General features: G+C 37.0%; 1 protein-coding gene across 5 annotated transcripts in view; it reads right to left on the bottom strand.

Moving 5' to 3' along the window:
- Nucleotides 1-16596, bottom strand: part of LOC127934701 (YEATS domain-containing protein 2) — a 33554-nt gene extending 16958 nt beyond the window's left edge. For 2 of the 5 annotated variants that reach the window (XM_052532248.1, XM_052532276.1), the window contains exons 1-13: nucleotides 16440-16596; nucleotides 15912-16029; nucleotides 15726-15823; nucleotides 15435-15527; nucleotides 14441-14668; nucleotides 11116-11228; nucleotides 9052-9213; nucleotides 7895-8006; nucleotides 7375-7419; nucleotides 5943-6147; nucleotides 5391-5615; nucleotides 4279-4440; nucleotides 1099-1193 (exon numbers count right to left, since the gene is read on the bottom strand). In XM_052532248.1, coding sequence (XP_052388208.1) covers nucleotides 1099-1193; nucleotides 4279-4440; nucleotides 5391-5615; nucleotides 5943-6147; nucleotides 7375-7419; nucleotides 7895-8006; nucleotides 9052-9213; nucleotides 11116-11228; nucleotides 14441-14668; nucleotides 15435-15527; nucleotides 15726-15823; nucleotides 15912-16011 — 1638 coding nt within the window. In that variant the 5' untranslated portion in view covers nucleotides 16012-16029; nucleotides 16440-16596. Of the gene's footprint in view, nucleotides 1-1098; nucleotides 1194-4278; nucleotides 4441-5390; nucleotides 5616-5942; nucleotides 6148-7374; nucleotides 7420-7894; nucleotides 8007-9051; nucleotides 9214-11115; nucleotides 11229-14440; nucleotides 14669-15434; nucleotides 15528-15725; nucleotides 15824-15911; nucleotides 16030-16361 lie in introns of all 5 variants that reach the window. The other 3 variants (XM_052532256.1, XM_052532284.1, XM_052532267.1) reach the window with 3 other exon arrangements.
- Between the last annotated feature and the right edge of the window lie 2483 nt (nucleotides 16597-19079).

Genomic DNA, 19079 nt, shown 5'->3' with positions numbered 1-19079 from the left:
GAAATAAATCAGCACATTAGAATGATTTCTGAAGAATCATGTGACACAGAACACTGACGTAAAGATGATGAAAATTCAGTTTTGCCATCATAGGAACAAATTCAATTTTACAAATATATATAATATGCTGTTTTTACTGTATTTATCATCAAATAAATGCAGTCTTGGTGAGAAGGGACTTCTTTCAAAAATCTTACTGAACCTAAACACAAATACAAATTATTTCTAACTATTCTGAAGAAACATCTGTGAACAATTCCCACTGCATGTCCACGCATTAAAGTGTGTGTGTGTTCTGGGAATAGTCCACTCCTCTGCACAGCTTGCACAAAAGCATCAGTATCATGCCACAGATAGATGTCCCATTTTAAACCTTCACACACAGCAGCTGCAGACCTTTTACTGCACTGCCTGGCAGTAACTATTAATAACTACCGGTGTTAATTTAGCCCGCAGTGTCCAGAAAACATTGAAACACCCTCAGAGAATAACCCAGATAGAGAGAGACAAAGAGAGATCGTCACCTAATTTGAGTCAGTTTTTCTTCAGTTCAACAGAAGGACAAACATCGTGTTAATACTGCAAGTGTCAGTATGAATAAGATTGTCAAACATTATGTTTCACTTTATAAATAAATGTAAAGAACAGCAGAACCTATATTAATACAGCTCTATAGAACAATGACAGACAAATGAATCCCTATTTAGGGATGCCTTCCTCTTACAAGCTCCATTACAGTGTGGTTACTGATTCATCATGCTAATCTGCCTGAAGGGGAACTGATTGTGCCACATTGTTTTCAACAGCCTACATCTGTATTTTTCAATTATGGATGATTTCACTCACAATACCCACATCATTTCTACTGATATTTTTTCCTCATCAATCCACCCCTCACTTCAGTTGTAAGAGAGAGATGTTCACCACATTAAAAGACTGCTAAAGGGATGCAAAGCACATTTACTATTAGTTAAATTCTTCACAAATCCTTAACACATGGTTGGACTTGAGCAGCAAGAACCCAAACTGCGATCAAATGTGGTTTGCACTGAATAAATCCATTCACAGAGAGAGACACATATACTCTATCAGTCTCACCTTGACCCCAGAGGACAGGAAGCTGCTGGTGTGAACTTTAGGAGCAGGTGATCGAGCACCATGGGCTGTGCTGCTCTGCTTGGCCGACGGACTGCCTGAGATCAACACATGAAACAGCAGATATGACAAATATGTATGATACTTCATCTGACAAACAACCAATTCCTAATGCAAGTGTTGTGATGTACATGTGAGTGAAATGGACTTTAAGTATAAGTATATTAGCTTAACTGAGCTTAACGTGATGTCTGACATATACCACCAGAGAGAGGTAGGTCAGTTGGAAGATTAGGTTATGACATTTTAAATTAAAATCAAAATATTCATTCATCAATTGTTCATAACAAGATCAATAACATGCATTTAGAAAATTTAATTTCAATTTAATTCCAACTTCAATACCTATTCAAACAATTACTGCAGTTCAACAAAATCAAAAACAAACAACCAAACAAAATTCATTTCTATAGACTCTTTCCACAACCATAAAAAGTGTGCTTTCTTTTACATTTGCTTAGTGATTGTTGTGTGTGTGTGTCAATATATCATGAGTTTGTGTCCCAGAGCTTTTTGCTCTTACTCAAGTTTAAGATTTTTTTTCCAGAGGTTGACAAATTTAAAACAATATTTCAACAAAGATTTGCATTATTTTGGTACAAAGAGGTTGTCTATCTGCATCTTTGTGTACAATGGAATAGTTAAATAGCAGCGTTGTTTAACCTAAATGTGTTAAGACTGCAGCTCTGCTCTTCCATGCCCAATTTCTCCAGTATGTGTGTGGACTGACAAAACAAAGGAGTTTATTTCCTCCAAATCTCATAATGCACCATCCCCCAGGATGGTTGGCATGCTGCTGCTTCTCCAGATTTACAGCCTGATTTTCACAAGCACTGTTCTCCAGTAACACAAAGACAGAGATCTTACAGCTCAAGACAAGCATACAGTGATTTTCTGAAAAAAAATAATTTAAATAAATTGAAAAGCAATTAAAATGACTCAAGTTGTCATAACATACTGCTATTTAAAAAAAATAAATAATATTTTTATAACAAGTTCCCACAGACAACTGAATAAATCAGAACAGTGAAATAGCTTCACTCATCTTCATGTAATAAGGTTACATTTCCCCTGTAGAGAATCTTAATTTCTGGGTGATGCATTAATAATTAATAAAAGCATGTAACAGAAAATTCATATGTTGCTGTTAGTTTTAATTCAAAGCAGCTGTAGAGGTCTTATCAGAACACAGCAGAGTCATAGGAGATTGGCTGTTTTTTAAAATTTAGTGAGCTGGATACAAAGACAGCATTTTTTTTTAAGACTAAGAAAATAAAAAACCTCAGTTTCCGACCACTCGAATATGGAAATTAATTTTTATGTAACTTCTGATCACGCTGCAATATTAAATATTAAATCTTGATTTCCAGTGCAAATGTCTACAAATTCTTAAATCAAAATACTTTTTACTTGAGAAGTAAAATGACAGAAGGTAACCGTTTCCTTGAAACAGATCAAAACGTGAGTTTGCCAGTGTGCTCAGAAAAAATGAAAGGGAAACATTCTCATACCTCATAGACAGATATTTGTTCTTGTATTAAGTATTAACTCAAATTATGTGTTAAATTTATCGGTTAATTTAGAAAATACATCTTTATTTAAGAGTGTTTAGGTATTTGTACTGAAAATAAAATTTAAAAAAAAGTGTCTTTTTTTGGTCATAATAGAATTTCTTTCAGTGTCCTGCCTACACATCAAGCGTTCTACACTTGACACAAATGCACTCACGATGCCCCATAATGTGGTCTATATAAAAAGCCATTAGTTTTTGAAAACCAGCTATTTTCTGAAGCCCAAGGAAAAAAAAGACATCTATGATTCCGGCAGTCACGGCACAGAAAATAGTGATAAGTTTTAAGTAGTATTAACACTTTTGTTCTTGTTTTGTCTGTCTCTAAGGGCCGATTCATAGTCAACGCAAGAAACGCAAGCAAGCAACGCGAGCGACGCGCTCCCTTTCATAGTCTAAACAGTTAACGCAAGCGTCACAGGTTATGCGTGTATGAAGTACACCGCTCACGCAACGGGGTAGTAGAGTCGGGTGATATTAGTAGAGTCGGGTCGCGTGATATTCAGATCACAATGGCAACTGAAGAGGAGTGTATTCTGTTGCTGATGAACTATCGTATAAATGTGGATGAATACGTATAAGTTCGCATAATTTTTCCTCTTCGCCCGCCATTGTATTCAAACCTTCTTCTTCTGTAAACACAATATATTGAATTAATGTACAATACTTGCAATGTCGCCCCCACCGACAACGCATAGTATTGCGTGAATCGGCGCGTCGCGTATCAAAAGCTAGGACGACACATTTGGCTACGCACCGACGCATAATGGCGGCCGAAGCGTAACGATGTGTAGTCTCGGGGACGCGTATGCGTACAGATGCGTTGACTATGAAACGGCCCTTTAGCACCACAGCACAGAGCTCTGACCACCCCCTCACACATCTTCCCTGAGAGCATGTAGGTGTGTTTCTGTGAAGGCCTGTGCATGTGTGTTATAAATGAAAAGATGTTAACAGAGGTGCCAGAATGCAGTTATAGGTGATACAGCATTTGTGAGAAGCACATCAGTTGTGCTGCCATGGAGGTGGAATTTGTTCTTACACACACACACACACACACACACACACACACACACACACGCACGCACACAGTAATGTTACATTAACTGCATTCTCCACACACTCCTAAACTCTCAGTGATGTGGTCTCTATGGCCACCTGGTCTTCTGATGGCCTGTAAACCCACAGCATGCGTCATGGGAAAGAGTGAAGCTCAGAGTGTGTATTTGTGTGTGTGAGCACAAAAAAAAAAAAAAAAAAGAGTGGGTGAACTTGTACTTTGTAATTTGTCTTCATCATTCACTCCTGACACTCTCTCATTGTGTCCTCCCTATGCACGATTTCAAAAAGAAACAAGTAAATTCACTGTTCTCCCTAAAACCAGATTGTTGCAGCAAAGCAATGACAATAACAGTCAATCAGAACTTGTTCAATGTTGAAAATAAAAGAGATGAAATAAAAACCAAGAAACCAATATCAGATCAGTGTGATGTATGGTGTGGTAAAAGTGACTCATTGTTACTCTGTGTGTAGGGATGTGGGAGAGTATGTACCTGTAGATGCAGGTGTCGACGCAGCCATATTAATGACATGCCCTGGTTTGTCCACGATAATGTAGGGGTTATTTATGACTGAGGGGCTGGACTTCATGTGCCCTGGCGTGGAAGATGATGTCCGGGGAAGAGGAGAGTGACTAGGGGTGGAGATAGGAGAGCCTGGAACACAAAAATCGCATCAGATTTACAGTGTGATCCTCATAAACTTCTCATCATGTATCAGAGCCACACAGACTGCAAATCTGTAATGCTTTACAGAGCAGTTTCGCATCTTCCGTCTTCTTTTCTTGTCTTAACTGTATACAGCAAGCCAGCTGAGCTTGATGTTTGGAGTTTCCTCAAAATGGCAAACTCGAGACTGATTTACTGGCTTTAAGCAATTTTAGAGTTTCATAGAGTATAGCATTTTAATAAGGCATTGGGAAACACAGTCATGTTTATGCAAGGTCATGTCAAACTGCTACAAGTCAAGTATTTTTCTAGATTTGACAAAGTTTACGAGTTTCACAACATCAACTCTTTGAAAGTTCGGCACACGTAAATAAACAAGATACAACTGGTAGTTTGGTGATTTTGCATGGCAATCAGATGGCCTATGATTATGCCTTGAAAACCTATTGCTTTTCTTACAGTTTTGGCAGTCATATGCTTTTTTGTGGATATATTCATAAATATTCATTCATTTTACCTAAGTGGTGGAACAATTGCTTCACGACCAATTTGAAAGTTAATTTTGCCTGCCACTAGGGGGCAAAACACGACAATCATACATAAATGTCAGAGATAGTGATATGGTGGCATTAAGTGGCTGGATCATGTACAGAATACGACCCAATGTGGACCAGATTTTATAAAGAGGTCTGGCAAGGCAAGACTAGGACAAATCAGACTGAGCTCCTCTTAGATACGCTGTCACTCACCGACAGCACATCTATAATGTATTATAAATGAGTTTCACAACTTTCTGTAAGTCTCCTTTTCTCCAGAAAATCGAAACCTCCAGCAGAAAAAAGGCAAAGCAACATGAAAGAGACTATATATAGAGGATTTTACTGCTTGCATTTCAAGTCTGCTCTTCTCCACCTTCTTTGTGCACCTGTGAGACTCACCAGACACAATCTTGCAGCTCATCGTGATCGGCTGAAATGATTTCCCAGGTGATTCAGCAGGGCTGGGCACTTGCCCTTGTGGAATTATCTTACAGCTGGCCGTGATTGGCTGAAAGGCAGACTTTCCGTGGGAACCAAGGGTGATTTTCTCAGTCCTATTTGACTGCGAATTTCGTTCAGAGCATGAAGAACGCACCGACTCACTCTTGACAGTCACACCTGGAACTGAAATAAAAGGGGGATGACAATCAATTTCGTAATCATTAGATCTAATCAATAATTAATTTTATACACATTTAAGTTCATTTAAATACAAGTTACTAGGGCAAGGACTGTATTATGAAGGTCTAGTCTTGGTCTAGTCTAGTCTTGGACTGAACCGGTTTTCAAAACACAGCTTCCACTGTTTATGCAATAAAGTGCAAAAATCCCACTAATCATCTTAATCAAAAGAATCCCATATTAAAGATGCGGTAGGAGACTGCATGATTCTTTTGTGCTACTATGTGGCATCTTGTGAGATGGACAAGCATTTGTGTGTGTTTTGTCTACCTCTATCTGAGCTGGGCTGATCATCATGAGTGTGCTGAGAGGGAGAGGAGGGCCGCCGAGAACCTTGGGCAGCTGTGGAGGAGGACGAACCAGACCCGCCCACAAACAGCAGATGAGAAGAAGATGATGGTGACGAAGATGATGAGGGGGCAGAGGGGATGAAGTCATCACCTAGTGAGTTTCTGTGGAGCTCAACATCCACCACCTTTAGGAAATAAAATATTAAGAGAGAAAAATGTAAAGATGAATTAAGATATTGTGGCGAGTGGGGCGGGGCCGAGAGGCGTGGGAACGAGGAGTGAGGCCAGGTGTAGTGATTGGAGATGAGCTACACCTGCGCCCCACCGCCAGTATCGAGTCCCACGTAGGAGATGGAAGGATATAAAACTGGAGCGACTATAGTGAAGGACGAGAGAGGACCAGGCCTGGGACATTATTTTATGTTTTGACTTTTATTTGTGCGCGTCAGTCACCATGAGGGGCTGACGCGCTGTTTTGTTTATTTTTGAATATTAAAGTGATTTTTGATTGTGCGCCGGTTCCCGCCTCCTTCTTCTCGATGTATATGGAGTTTTAATATTGTTACAGATATATTTGACACTTACAATAAACCTTGTCATCACAAAATAATTTTAGAACTATAAAATCCTGCACTTTTCTGCTCCCCAATTTCTGCAACTCCAAAAAAGCCATCTTTTTCAGCATTATGTTTTTTCCTTAGAGTAAAAAATCAGTTACACGGTTGAAGCACTCAATTACGCTGTGGCATCATTCCTTTTTTACTTTGCTACGAGTGAAGAACAATAAATCTTCTTGTGACACTTTCACTCATAACCCTAGTTGTGTGCTTTCTGCCACCTTGAAGACTATGACTTTTTCATCATCATATTCACAACTGAGACTATGACCTCTGATCCTTGCCCATTTAGGTAAATGACGTGCTCTTTCTTTAAGTTGATAACTGACAGACACACAATACATTCTTATTTTCTCAGAGGATTTACAGTCCCTTTAGCCTTTCAACCAAATTTGATTCTATATACAAAAGATTATCCTGAAACTATTTAACAAAACAGGTATTACATATATCCCACAAGACAAAACAATTTCTGAAATTATCCTGTTATAAAGCTTATACGCTGGTTCTTAATATAGCATGTTGCCTCCTTGAGCAGTAACGTCTATTCATAGCTTCTTTATTTTTATTTTAAAAAATTTTAATAGTTGTGCTTCTGCAGAGTAATACTAATAAAAGAAAATTAGAATTAAAGTACCAAAGTAGTAGTACTAAATAAACAGAAAACTACATTTTTCGGATCCCTCATCTTAAAATAAAAAATCTAATAATGTAAACTAATAAAAAAAAGTGCATAAAAACTTATGAGCACAGCTGCAGTTTCATATAAAGATTAAGAAGCTCAGTGTGTCTTACCGTTTCAGCTCCCAAAGTCTGTAAACCTGTGTATGTTCTGTCAAGCTGAGGAAGAACAAATAAAAGATAAATAACAGAAACATAAGAGCAGTCAACAGTCTTTGCTGCAGATAATTTAAGAGGTTGATTGGTGGACTGAAATACTTTAATCGGCAAACTATTCTTTTTTCTTGACATCTTGATTAATCTCCCTCTATTTTTTCTTTGTTATTTTAACCTATAACAAAAGTGATTGCTGTGACAACAGACAAAGGAAAAGGAAATGTCAACAGACAGAATGCTTTATAAAAGAGACCATCTTAGACTCAGAGAATCCCACATAAAGGATGGATTTGTACAGGAATATTCTATTATGCACAGTCCGCACACACACAAAAAAAATGGAAGTAAATTTCAAATAAATACTGTTTGAATTTCCCATAAATAAATACAAAGATAAAGAGGGAGAAAAGGGAAGATGAAAAGGGCAATAAAAGGGTTCAAAGAGAATACACATGCAAGCAGTCAGTAAGTCTCTGACCTTTAAGTGGTGAATGATGTCGATACGTTTGTTCCGTTGATCTTTAAAGTGTATCTGCACACGGACAGGAAACTCTCCCCACCCTCGCCGTGTAAGGTGAAATGGTGGCTCACTAAACACACACACAGTTTTTAGGAGAGATTTTCTCTCCCAGCAGGCTGAACTTAACAAATGCACCACAGGGCTGCATATAGTCTATAGGCTGCATTATAGACAAAACATCCTGAGCTAAGTTGCTGTAATTAGATCTGTAATTATTAGTATTATTTGAAAAAAATAAACACTTTTCAAATTTTACTATGTTTTGCTTTGCTGGCCATAAATGCAGAGAATCCATGATTAATCCTAAATACACAAACTAAAAGTCAGGTATAACTAAATGCACTGGGTGGTGCGGTGAAGCGTATTAACAAGTTGATTGTATTTAATCACAGAATGTCGTGGTCTGCCTTACAGAGTTTGGAAAATGATCTTACTAAATGTTCTCACATAATGGAATAAGTTTTGATCAAATGAATCAGTGAAACGGACTTATAATATCACCACCACAATGAGAAATCACATGAAATCCAAACACCATTTGACTGAGGAAAGACAGCTGTCCATCACTGCAGGTAAGCGCAGCTGCACCCCGAGTGAGCTGAGAAGAGAGCTTATCTGACAGCGAAATGATTTTGAGACATAACCTTCCTTTAAGTTTAAGAGGGAGAGCTTTGTGTATAGGCCAACCGAGTGGATGTACGTTCTGTAATGTAATTGGCACAGTATGCTTTATTTTTTCCCATTTGCATTGCTTGAACTTGATTGCTTTTGTTCTTTTTTATATATATTTAGTTTACACAAATGCCTAATCATAAGCTTGTTCAGAAAGGGTTAAAAACTAGATTTTCAAAAAATGGAATCTTTCTCCTTTCTCCATCAAACAAATATTTGAATATGCATGTTGTTTAGCTCAAATATTAAAATAAAATATATATTTTTAAAGTTTAAATTAAAAAGTCATTAATGTGCATTAAGTGTATCAAAAGTTACAAATTAAAGTATTTGAAATAAATGGTGTTCTTTTGAAAATTCTAATTATCAAAGAATCCTTAAAAATATATATATCACAGTTTCCACAAAACTATTCTGCAGCACAGCTGCAGGTAAACACATACCTGACTTCCACAAGGTCATTGGGCTTGTAGCTGGGGTGCAGGAAAAACCAGACCTTCTTCACAAAATGATCAATACTGGGCTCTTTACGAGAACCTCGAACATACACCATCCATTTATGAGTGGACTGATCATTCTCCTCACGTTTATCAGGGGCAATATACCTGAGAAAGACGAGAAGGAAATTTATAGTATCAATTTATAGTAGCATACACACATTCACTCATGCTGGGGAAGGTTTAGTGTTCATGACCCTGAGACAGAGAGATAAAAGGCAATGCGATCCTCCCAGTAACTGTCAAATTATATTTAAACGTTAAACATATTGAAACTTTTAATGACACTATTCTTCAAGATTCAGCAGGTAATAACATCATAGAATTTTTGCTATGTATCCACTCAGTAACAGCACAGATAAAAGTTTATTTGCACATGGTGTGAGTTTATTTTCAGCTCAGCATGCATTATATATTTTCAGCTACCTGCCTCAGTAATGTGATGTGTGCACTTCATTTTAAGTTTCTTGGGGGAAAAGCATCTGCTACAAACATAAATCTAGAAAGTCTGGCTGTTTAGAGATACTTTATTCAGATAAAAATCTTGAGATTTTCAGCAAAATGGCCCTTGAGTAAACGCTCTCATAAATTTCTTTAGTATCTCTGCAGGCAGAAACAATAAGCTTATATCATTGCTCATATACAAACACACAAACTTGTGTCTCTCTCACATGCTCTGAGTGGATTTTATGAGGCAAAGCAGACAAGGACTGTGTGATAATGCAGTATAAATGAAATTATATCACCGCCTAGGGAAAACTAAAGCTTTGCTTTGTGCAATGTGAAAGTTTATTAGGTTTTGAAAAATAATACTGAGATTTTACGGAGAAAGTGATGCATTTGAAAATTAAAACAAACTCAGAGAAATAAATATTGTTTTTCGTAAAACCATCTGTCCAAATAACAAGCTGCTTCCATTCATTCAGAAGCTAATTTTTCCCTCCCCAAAAAACATTTGTTCAATCAAAAATGAAATTGTTTCATTTACTTGCCCACATGTCATTCTTCCTAAAAAGGTAACGAACACGCTTTTCCCATGCAATCTTTACGAATGTAGCTCCTTACTATAGCTGGACTATATTTCAAAGTCTTTCGAAGCCATACAGTAGTTTTTTAAAAATAAACAAACTTTATTCACTGAAACCTCTGACACTGTATTTTGCCTAGGGCTGGGCTATATGCAAAAAATATCTTAACGATAATCTCCTTTAAAAATATTGCGATATCCGGTAAAACGATTGCAGGAGTCTTGCAGTTGAATCTTTTGAAATCATAATAAATGTACATACAGAAAATGAGAAGAAGAATCGAAAATTTTATTTTATGAAAAGTAATTTGATTGCGGACCTTACGCACCTGATTTCCAAAATTGGAATAGCTTTTCGATTCCCAACCCTCCTACTAAATTATTTTATTCTATGGTGCTATGTAAAATATTTTTGCAACTTTTGCAAGGTTTATCATTTGTCTTTTTTTTCCATTAATGTTGACAATCGTCTGTTACCTGACTGTTGACATCGACATCAAGATACTTATGGACATCGTCAATATACGATAATATCGTCATATTGCCCAGCCCTAATTTTGTCTTGGCATGTTCATGATGGATCTTTCTCTTTTTGTGTTCCAGAAAGTCAGTTATATAGTTTTACAATGATATTAGGGTGACATAAAAATAACAAAACAATGAAGGAATATTAATTTTTTGGTTAATTATCCCTTTGAGCTTGCAGAGCCGAGAAAAAGTCATCCAACTCAAGGGCACACCAGTATTGTTCAGAGGAACACAAACATCATTCAGCTTCCCAGAGGTGCTAAATCAAATCTCTCTAGTGCAATAACAAAGATTTAGGCCAGAATGCCTCTGGTTGTTGGAAAAAAAGCTAATCTACACTACAAACAAATGATTAAATGTTCACTCCAATTCACCCAGGGTTTATACTATCTGCGCAACAGACATTGTGCTAATATAGTAAATTTAAGCAAAGAGACAAGTGTAATGCTTCATACTTCGATACATTGCCCACAACAATGGTTTTCTTCATGTAGAGTCGGGAAGCCTCCTCTCCTGTAGTGTGGTAAGTCACATGCTGCTCCAAGGATGATGGTATGCCAAATGTGTCCTACACATGGGAATGTAATAAAAAAAAACAGTTGTAGGAATGGAGTAGAAGTTCTATAGTATTTTAAAGCCATGCAATCCTTCAGGGGTTTTACATGAGCAATGTTCAATTTAAGGGGTATGTAATATATATATATATATATATATATATATATATATATATATATATATATATATATATATATATATATATATATTAGCAATTTGTGTAGCAATTTTTAAACATTCCTTGTACTTAAATGCAAGTATATTCTGTTTTCACAGTACCTCAAACTGCTTTATCTAATTTGATTCTTCATTATGCTTTAAAGGGATACTTCACCCAAAAATTAAAATGGCCCCATGATTTACTCACCTTCAAGCCATCCTAGTTGAATTTGCCTTTCTTCTTTCAGACACATAAAATCAGAGTTACATTAAAAATATCCTGGCTCTTCCAAGCTTTATAACGGCAGTGAATGGTGATCGAGATTTAAAACAAAATAAAGTGCATCCATCCATCCATCATTCAAAGGACTCTACACAGCTCCAAGGGGTTAATAAGGGCCTTCTGAAGTGAACTGATGCATGTGTAAGAAAAATATCCATATTTAAAACTTTATTAACCATAATATCTAGTCTCCACTAACTGTCGTTCAAGCATTTATGAGAGTGGCGCTCCAGCAGAAGATGTAGGAACGTGCAAGCACAAACGAGAGGCGAAAACTAAACACCAGTCACGAATTAGAAGAACAAAATGAGGATTTCGTTATAAGCCAAGAGGAGACTGGTTTTTCTTTAATGCAAACAAACCTTACTGTTCACACGACACATTTTCTCACCGGAGCTTACAATACACCTACATCACCAAAGTACTTTCTGGGCTTCTAAATCTTGACCACCATTCACTGCCAGTATAAGGCTCGGAAGAGCCAGGACTTTTTTTTTTAAATATAACTCCGATTTTATTCATCTGAAAGAAGAAAGTCATATAAACCTACATGGCTGGAGGGTGAGTAAATCATGGGGTAATTTCTATTGAACTATCCCTTTAAATTTAGAATTACATCACTTGTGTGAAAAGCTGTGTGTTTGTAATGAACAAACCAATTAAGTAGTATTTTATTTAAATTCTTGATTCTGCCAAATCAAGAGTGCTTCTCCAGTGAAAAAATCCATCCTCTGTTGTTCACTCACATCAAAAATCCACCCACGTTTGTCTAGAACCGGTTTCTACTGTTTTCACTTGTAAACAGTTTTGATTGTGCATATTTCTCTCTTGATTCAGGCAACACACACCTTTTTACTTTACAAGGAATGAATTATTGGACTGGACTGAATATGGATTACTGTGATATTTTATCAGCTGTTTGAACTCTCAATCTGACTGATGGCTCACATTCACTGCAGAGGATCAATTGGTGAGCAAGTCATGTAATGCTAAAATTCACCAAAATGATCAGATGGAGAAACAAACTCATCTTCAACCTGGACAGCCTAAACATGAGTACATTTTCAGTAAATTTTCATTTTAGATTGAACTATTCCTTTAACCATGGTAAAACTACTGTAACGCAACCTCTTGCAGATTATTTTACTACTAATACAACTGGGTTTTACAGTACTATAACTACATTTTAAAAACCTATTACCGTATTTTTCGGACTATAAGTAGCACCAAGAACCAAGAGAAAACATTACCGTGTACAGCCACGAGAGGGCGCTCTATGTTTTCAGTGTAGGCTACAGGAGCACTGAGCAGCATAGAGCGCCTCTCGCGGCTGGAGACGGTAATGTTTTCTATTGGTTCATGTCAAATTAATTTTGATAAATAAGTCGCACCTGACTATTGAGAGTGAGGAGTCACGTGCCGGTTTGGGTTGATTTGGGAGGGGTCTGAGCAGGTTGGCCATGATGGCAGGACACGCTATCGGTTGCAACGCCTTCAGAACTTCACAGGCGCGACTAAACATTCCAGAGCTCTTTCATTTTTGCGCATTTATTATGTCGTCGGAACAGAGACGATCTACGAATACGAGAAAGGAATGAAGAAAGTAAAGCAATGCAGAAAGATAAGGCGAAAGAAAGGGGACCTTACAGGAACAAGCTCACACCAAGCGCAAAACAGCGGTATTTGGAGAAGCTCTCAGGGATCCAAAATATCAACCCACACAAGCTCCCTGCAGCGGCACAGAAACCTGGACCATTTACCTCCAGGCACACATATGGACATTGTGAATTATATTGTTTACGTTGTAAGTCACCTTGCATTCATGCTGTTAATGGCTTTAATCTAACCAGGACATTTACATTTTGCAATCACACATTTTACTACCTTAGCCAACCCAGAACTGGTTTGTCCACTTTGCAGCCCCCAACACAAAAACCGTATGTGTCATTTGGCTAAAATCAAATTATACCTAAACATAAACAGCTTTAGCCTACATCAAAACATGTTGGAAACGTTTGTGTACATTGAACATCTCGTTACAATCTAGTGTTTACGAAACAGTGGCAGTTATTTATGTTACTTTGTCATTTTGGTCAAGAAGTGCCTGCTAAATGCAATGTGTAATTATAACAAGCTAAAACGCATGTGAATAAACTTACTTTGGCCAGTACAACGCTGTTTTCATCACCTGGGGGCTTGGATGGACCCAGCCACAGCAGAAAGCCTCGTAACTTTCCAAAGACTTGTGGCTTTTAAACTCCTGAATTGTGTAGTTTGTGTAGAACTTACACCAAAAACTAGATAATTCATAATGTCCATATATGTGCTTGGAGGTAAATTGTCCAGATCTCTGTGCCACTCCGCTGCAGGGAGCTCGTATGGGTCGATATTTTGGATGCCTGAGAGCTTCTCCAAATACCGCTTTTTTGCGCTTGGTGTAACCTTAAAAAAAAAAACTGTATTCCATTGTTCCTATGTTTTCCATATGTATCGTGAGAGGTACTGGAGCAGTTTTTAACGCAGCAGTAACTTCCAGGCATGGTAAAACAGTGCGGAATTGAAAAAAACTCCTCTACTACCAAGTTAACACATGTAAACAATCCTGTTTCGTCGCCGGTGTCCTGTCAACATGGCGGAGACTAGGATATCGAGGGGAGGGGCTCTGTGCTATGACGACAACTCCTCATTCTCAATAAGTCGCAGAACCAGCCAAACTATGAAAAAAAGTGCGACTTATAGTGCGGAAAATACGGTAAATGTTTTGACATTGTGTGTGCCAATACCTTTCCTGTGTTCCTGCCGGGTCGTTGTTCACGTGGAGCGCCATCCTCTCTCCCACTGTCCGTCTCCCTCTCCCCAGCTTCCCCATGTTGGCTGAGGGATTCGGTCTCAGACTGGGCCTGTGATGGCGTCTCTGAATTCTGGTTCAGTGGAGACGAGGAGCGGGAGGAGGGATCGTAGAAGCGTTTTATGGCAGGATGGTTCAGCACAGATGGGTCACTCTTAGAGGCCTGGAAGCAAATGAAGTCAGTAATCAACTGTTTGGGCTTAGAGTCAGAAGACAATTTATAAAGCAGAAACAAAATTGGATGTTTGTTCATGCAGAGTGAGCAAAACCAAAAGTTTGTTGTGTTTTTACATATTTTAGGTGCAGTTTTTGCCCACTTTTTAGCAACCTTGGTTCCAGAAGTTTTTTTTTCCATTTATTCAAATCCCATAGAGATATTTTAAAAATGTATGAACCAAACCAACCAGCTACAATGTGAATTTCAACATTACAAACTTATATTTGAAGCAAAAATACAAATGTACAAGATTGTGTACTTAATGACTTTAATTAGAGAAAAAACTACTACACTGCCATGAAGCATCAAACTACAAATGAAGGAGTAATATAAAATTATAACTTTTGAATTAATAGTTCATATATATACATTTTATTTTAATATTATGCATACAAATATTCAAGTAGTTTGAGAGCATGAAAATCCTCAGTGCATCATGGGAGTGGGCAGACGATAGAGTGAAAAAAAATGACAGCGTTAAAGTGATACAAAGTTCTTTTATCGTGATTTGGTGAATTTTTTTTTTTTTTTTTGGCATAACCTTGGTATTAACAACCTCATAGATCACAACAGGCTTGTCTTTAATGATTTATAAATTATCACTTAAAAACAATTCCACTATAAAAAAAATGAATGGGATTTTTACTTCTGAAACTCGACTGTCTGACTCTATAGATAAAATGTATCAGTGCATCTAATCTCTATAGATTACCTCAGGGACTTTAGGTTGGCCAGCATTGGCATAGTAGTTTGCGACAATGCACGCTCTGAGCTTGTCCATCATTCTCCTGGCCTCATTCAGCCTCTGAAGATAAAAAAAGAAAGAAAAAAAATAGATAAAAGTTCAGATTAGTTAAATTATGTAGTGTATTACAGCTTTAACATTTTACGTTGTCTCAAGTATGTTTTAAGCAAGATATGTTGACTTGCACTTGAAGCACCATAATTAAAGCACTTTTGGACTAACAAAACCTTAAATAAAGTGAGTACTGAGCTCGATTACCTGCCCGATGACCTCAATCTCATGCTCTTTATTCTTCATCTCAAGAGAAAACTGATCCTTGATGATTGCTTCAATCTTCTGCACAGCAGCTTCACGGGCTGATAAAAAAATAAAATAAAATCGGAGCATATTTAAAAAAAACAACTTGTGCGATAATATACATCACTGTTAGGAACCTAATCTTACCATTCTGCTCCACCACTTTACTCCTCTTGTTCCCCTGCACTTGAGTGATGTCCTCATAGTCAGGATCTTTGTCCTCTATTTTCCTTTTCACCCCAGACATGATCACTCATTGGCTGGACTGAAGACACAGTACACAACATAACACATAAACGACAACGAATGTATACAGGCACACAAAGGCTGTCTCAAAACTTAGTTAGCTAATTACTTGATTTCTTAAAATGTCTAAAAGCGCCTCCTAGGTAGTCAGCTTGCAAGATTTTGAGTCTCAGCCCTAGTATATGAGCATTCAAGTGTCATTATATTTAATTTACAAACTGCTATTAGTAGTTGCAGAGGTTTCAAAACAAATAAAAACAGAAAGAAGACGCTGCTAATCTGACATACATACAGACCACGCTAAACAAAACAATAGCTTTTTAAGCAGTTATGGTAAAACTCTAAGCATACCGCTTTTCCAAACTGCGCAAAATGTGACGTAAACAAGCACAAAAGTTGTCGGTGTGTTTATTTACACGTTAAACGTACGCTGAATTTGCTGGTAAGACGTTTAAAGGTGAGGTGTTTAGCCGTTAGCTTGGGTTGATCTCGCGCACATGAAAGTCTCGCGCGGACACACGAACTCGTGCAGAGCGCGTTCCCGCTCAGGAAAGAGCGCAGAGAGCGCGCGGCCTACATTAGCTAGATAGGGAGGTTTCAAGTTGGGATCCAGAGACCCCCAGTGGGTCCGTGGAAATATTTAGATGAAAACAGTAAATAAGCAATACAATAAATTAACGAATAAATAAATCTAACATTACTTTAATGAATAGGAAACAAATGTAATGATGTACATTATATATATGTAATGATGTACATTATATATATGTAAATTATGTATACATTCGTTGTCGTTTATGTGTTATGCTGTGTACTTATGTGTTATGTTGTGTAAAAGCTAATCTTATATTGTTTACCCAATATATATATATATATATTGGGTAAACAATATAAGATTAGCTTTTAAATGGAGGTCTGTAACATCTAAAAGATTGAAAAGCAGAGAACTAAAATATTATATTAAAATATTATATATTATATATTTCAAATGATCTCTTTTAAAACTGCCTACCTTCACTGCCTATCTTTCCCTAGACATCACTCATTCATCAGGATCTGCCAAGGGCAAATAAATAATGTCCTATTTACATGTAGTCCCAATAGTTTATTTCTTAAAATTATAGTCTGCAAGAAGACATATTAAAAAACTAACAACAAAAAGCCACAGAAAAATTACACAAACTTTAACTAAAATGAAAATAAAGAAAAAAAAATAAATGCAAATAATTACTACATTTTGTAATAGTATGTCAATATTCAGTATATCAAAATAACGCTGTTGTGTTCCATGATAAAAAAGGGGAACATTTTATTTTAAGGTGTCCTTGTTACACATTACATGTAATTTCTATTATAATAACAATTAATTATGCACAATTACATGAGTGACGTGAGTGAGTGAGTGACGTGACATTCAGCCAAGTATGGTGACCCAAACTCAGAATTTGTGCTCTGCATTTAACCCATCCGAAGTGCATACACACAGAGCAGTGAACACACACACACACTGTGAGCACACACCCGGAGCAGTGGGCAGCCATTTATGCTGCGGTGCCCTGGGAGCAGTTGGGGGTTCAGTGCCTTGCTCAAGGGCACCTAAGTCGTGGTTTTGAAGGTGGAGAGAGAACTGTACATGCACTCCCCCCACCCACAATTCCTGCCGGCCCGGGACTCGAACTCACAACCTTTCGTTTGGGAGTCCGACTCTCTAACCATTAGGTCACAACTTCCCTTCCAACTTCCTGTATATTTACCGATATTTACACTGCAAAAAGGACATCTTAAAAATAATGTGTAACCAAAAAACACCTACATGTTAAGAAACATTTTTCATATTTTTCATACCATGTCTACATTGCAGTTTCATACATCTTTCCTTGTAAAAATTGCTCGGAACCAATGCCGGAATGGATGACTAAGTAATCCGTTCCAAGCAGCTCTTTACACATCAACACTTTGGCCTTCATCACCTGAGGGGATCTGCTATCATAATGAACATTACAAGAAAACACACACATTACAGGAATTCACATTTTCATCAAGCTTGCTTCTTATCGCATTTTCCGTTCATAAAGGAAACATGTCGGTAAGTTTAATTTGTCAAGCCAGAGCAAACTATTTCATTTGGCAACTGTAATGAAACATTGCTTCAGATATAGAACCAGTGGAAAGAAATCTTGAGGGTAAAGGTCTTTCTTTTCTGTTCTGGCCTTTTGCTGATGCTTTACATTTTTAGAGGTCATCTTTAATAAGAAGTCAACTGAATACTGATTTTAAAAGTAAATTATTTTGTTTCATTTGAAAATGCCTTCAGCTACTATCTGCTCTGTTAAAAGATTTTTACAATATTTAAATACATTCTGCATATTTGGCCTCAAAATTAGCACAGAAAATGCTAAAAGTCTGGGTCCATATGTATTTTCAAGTACAAGACAAACTGTTTGAACTTAAAAATCTTGACCAGTTGTAAAAATGCTCATGGCTCCAGTGCTAATGAATTTAACAATTGCCAGGTAAAATCTGAAAACATGAGCTCACAATGGGTTCACAAATGATTATAGAATAACCTAAAAAAAAAAAAAAAAAAAAAAAAAACTGAACCTCAGACAAGACAAAAATTATAATAACAATAAAAATGAAACAAATAATATATACTTTTGTTTTTTTCATATGAAAGTTCACTAAATGCTAAATGTCTAATTCATCCAATAGATTCATCAAGGCACAATACATATTTTGTGTTCAGTACATTTTCATTTTTCTTTTGTAGCCATATTTGTTTTATAGGACACTCAATATATGCTATCTTTGTTTCTGTACATAAATCATACAGGTATAGTTAGGTAAGTCACCAAACAGCTAAACAATAGGCCTTATTGTGAAAAAATATTTCAATCCATGCTGGGAACTCATAAACATTTCAAGGAATTCAGTTTGTAATTGAAAAATTCCTGTAAACCGTAAAATATGTAGTTGCTTTCGCTTTTAAAATCGCTAAGAATGGCGAAGCAAACTTTTTTCTTTTTTTTATTGTGAATGGGATTATGATTCGTTACAACCTAAAGTACG

This window comes from Carassius gibelio, chromosome A2 (genome assembly GCF_023724105.1).
Source record: "Carassius gibelio isolate Cgi1373 ecotype wild population from Czech Republic chromosome A2, carGib1.2-hapl.c, whole genome shotgun sequence".
Classification (NCBI taxonomy): Eukaryota; Metazoa; Chordata; class Actinopteri; order Cypriniformes; family Cyprinidae; genus Carassius; species Carassius gibelio.
The sequence above is the reverse complement of the archived record's forward strand: the minus strand, read 5'-3'. Positions and strand labels throughout refer to the sequence as shown.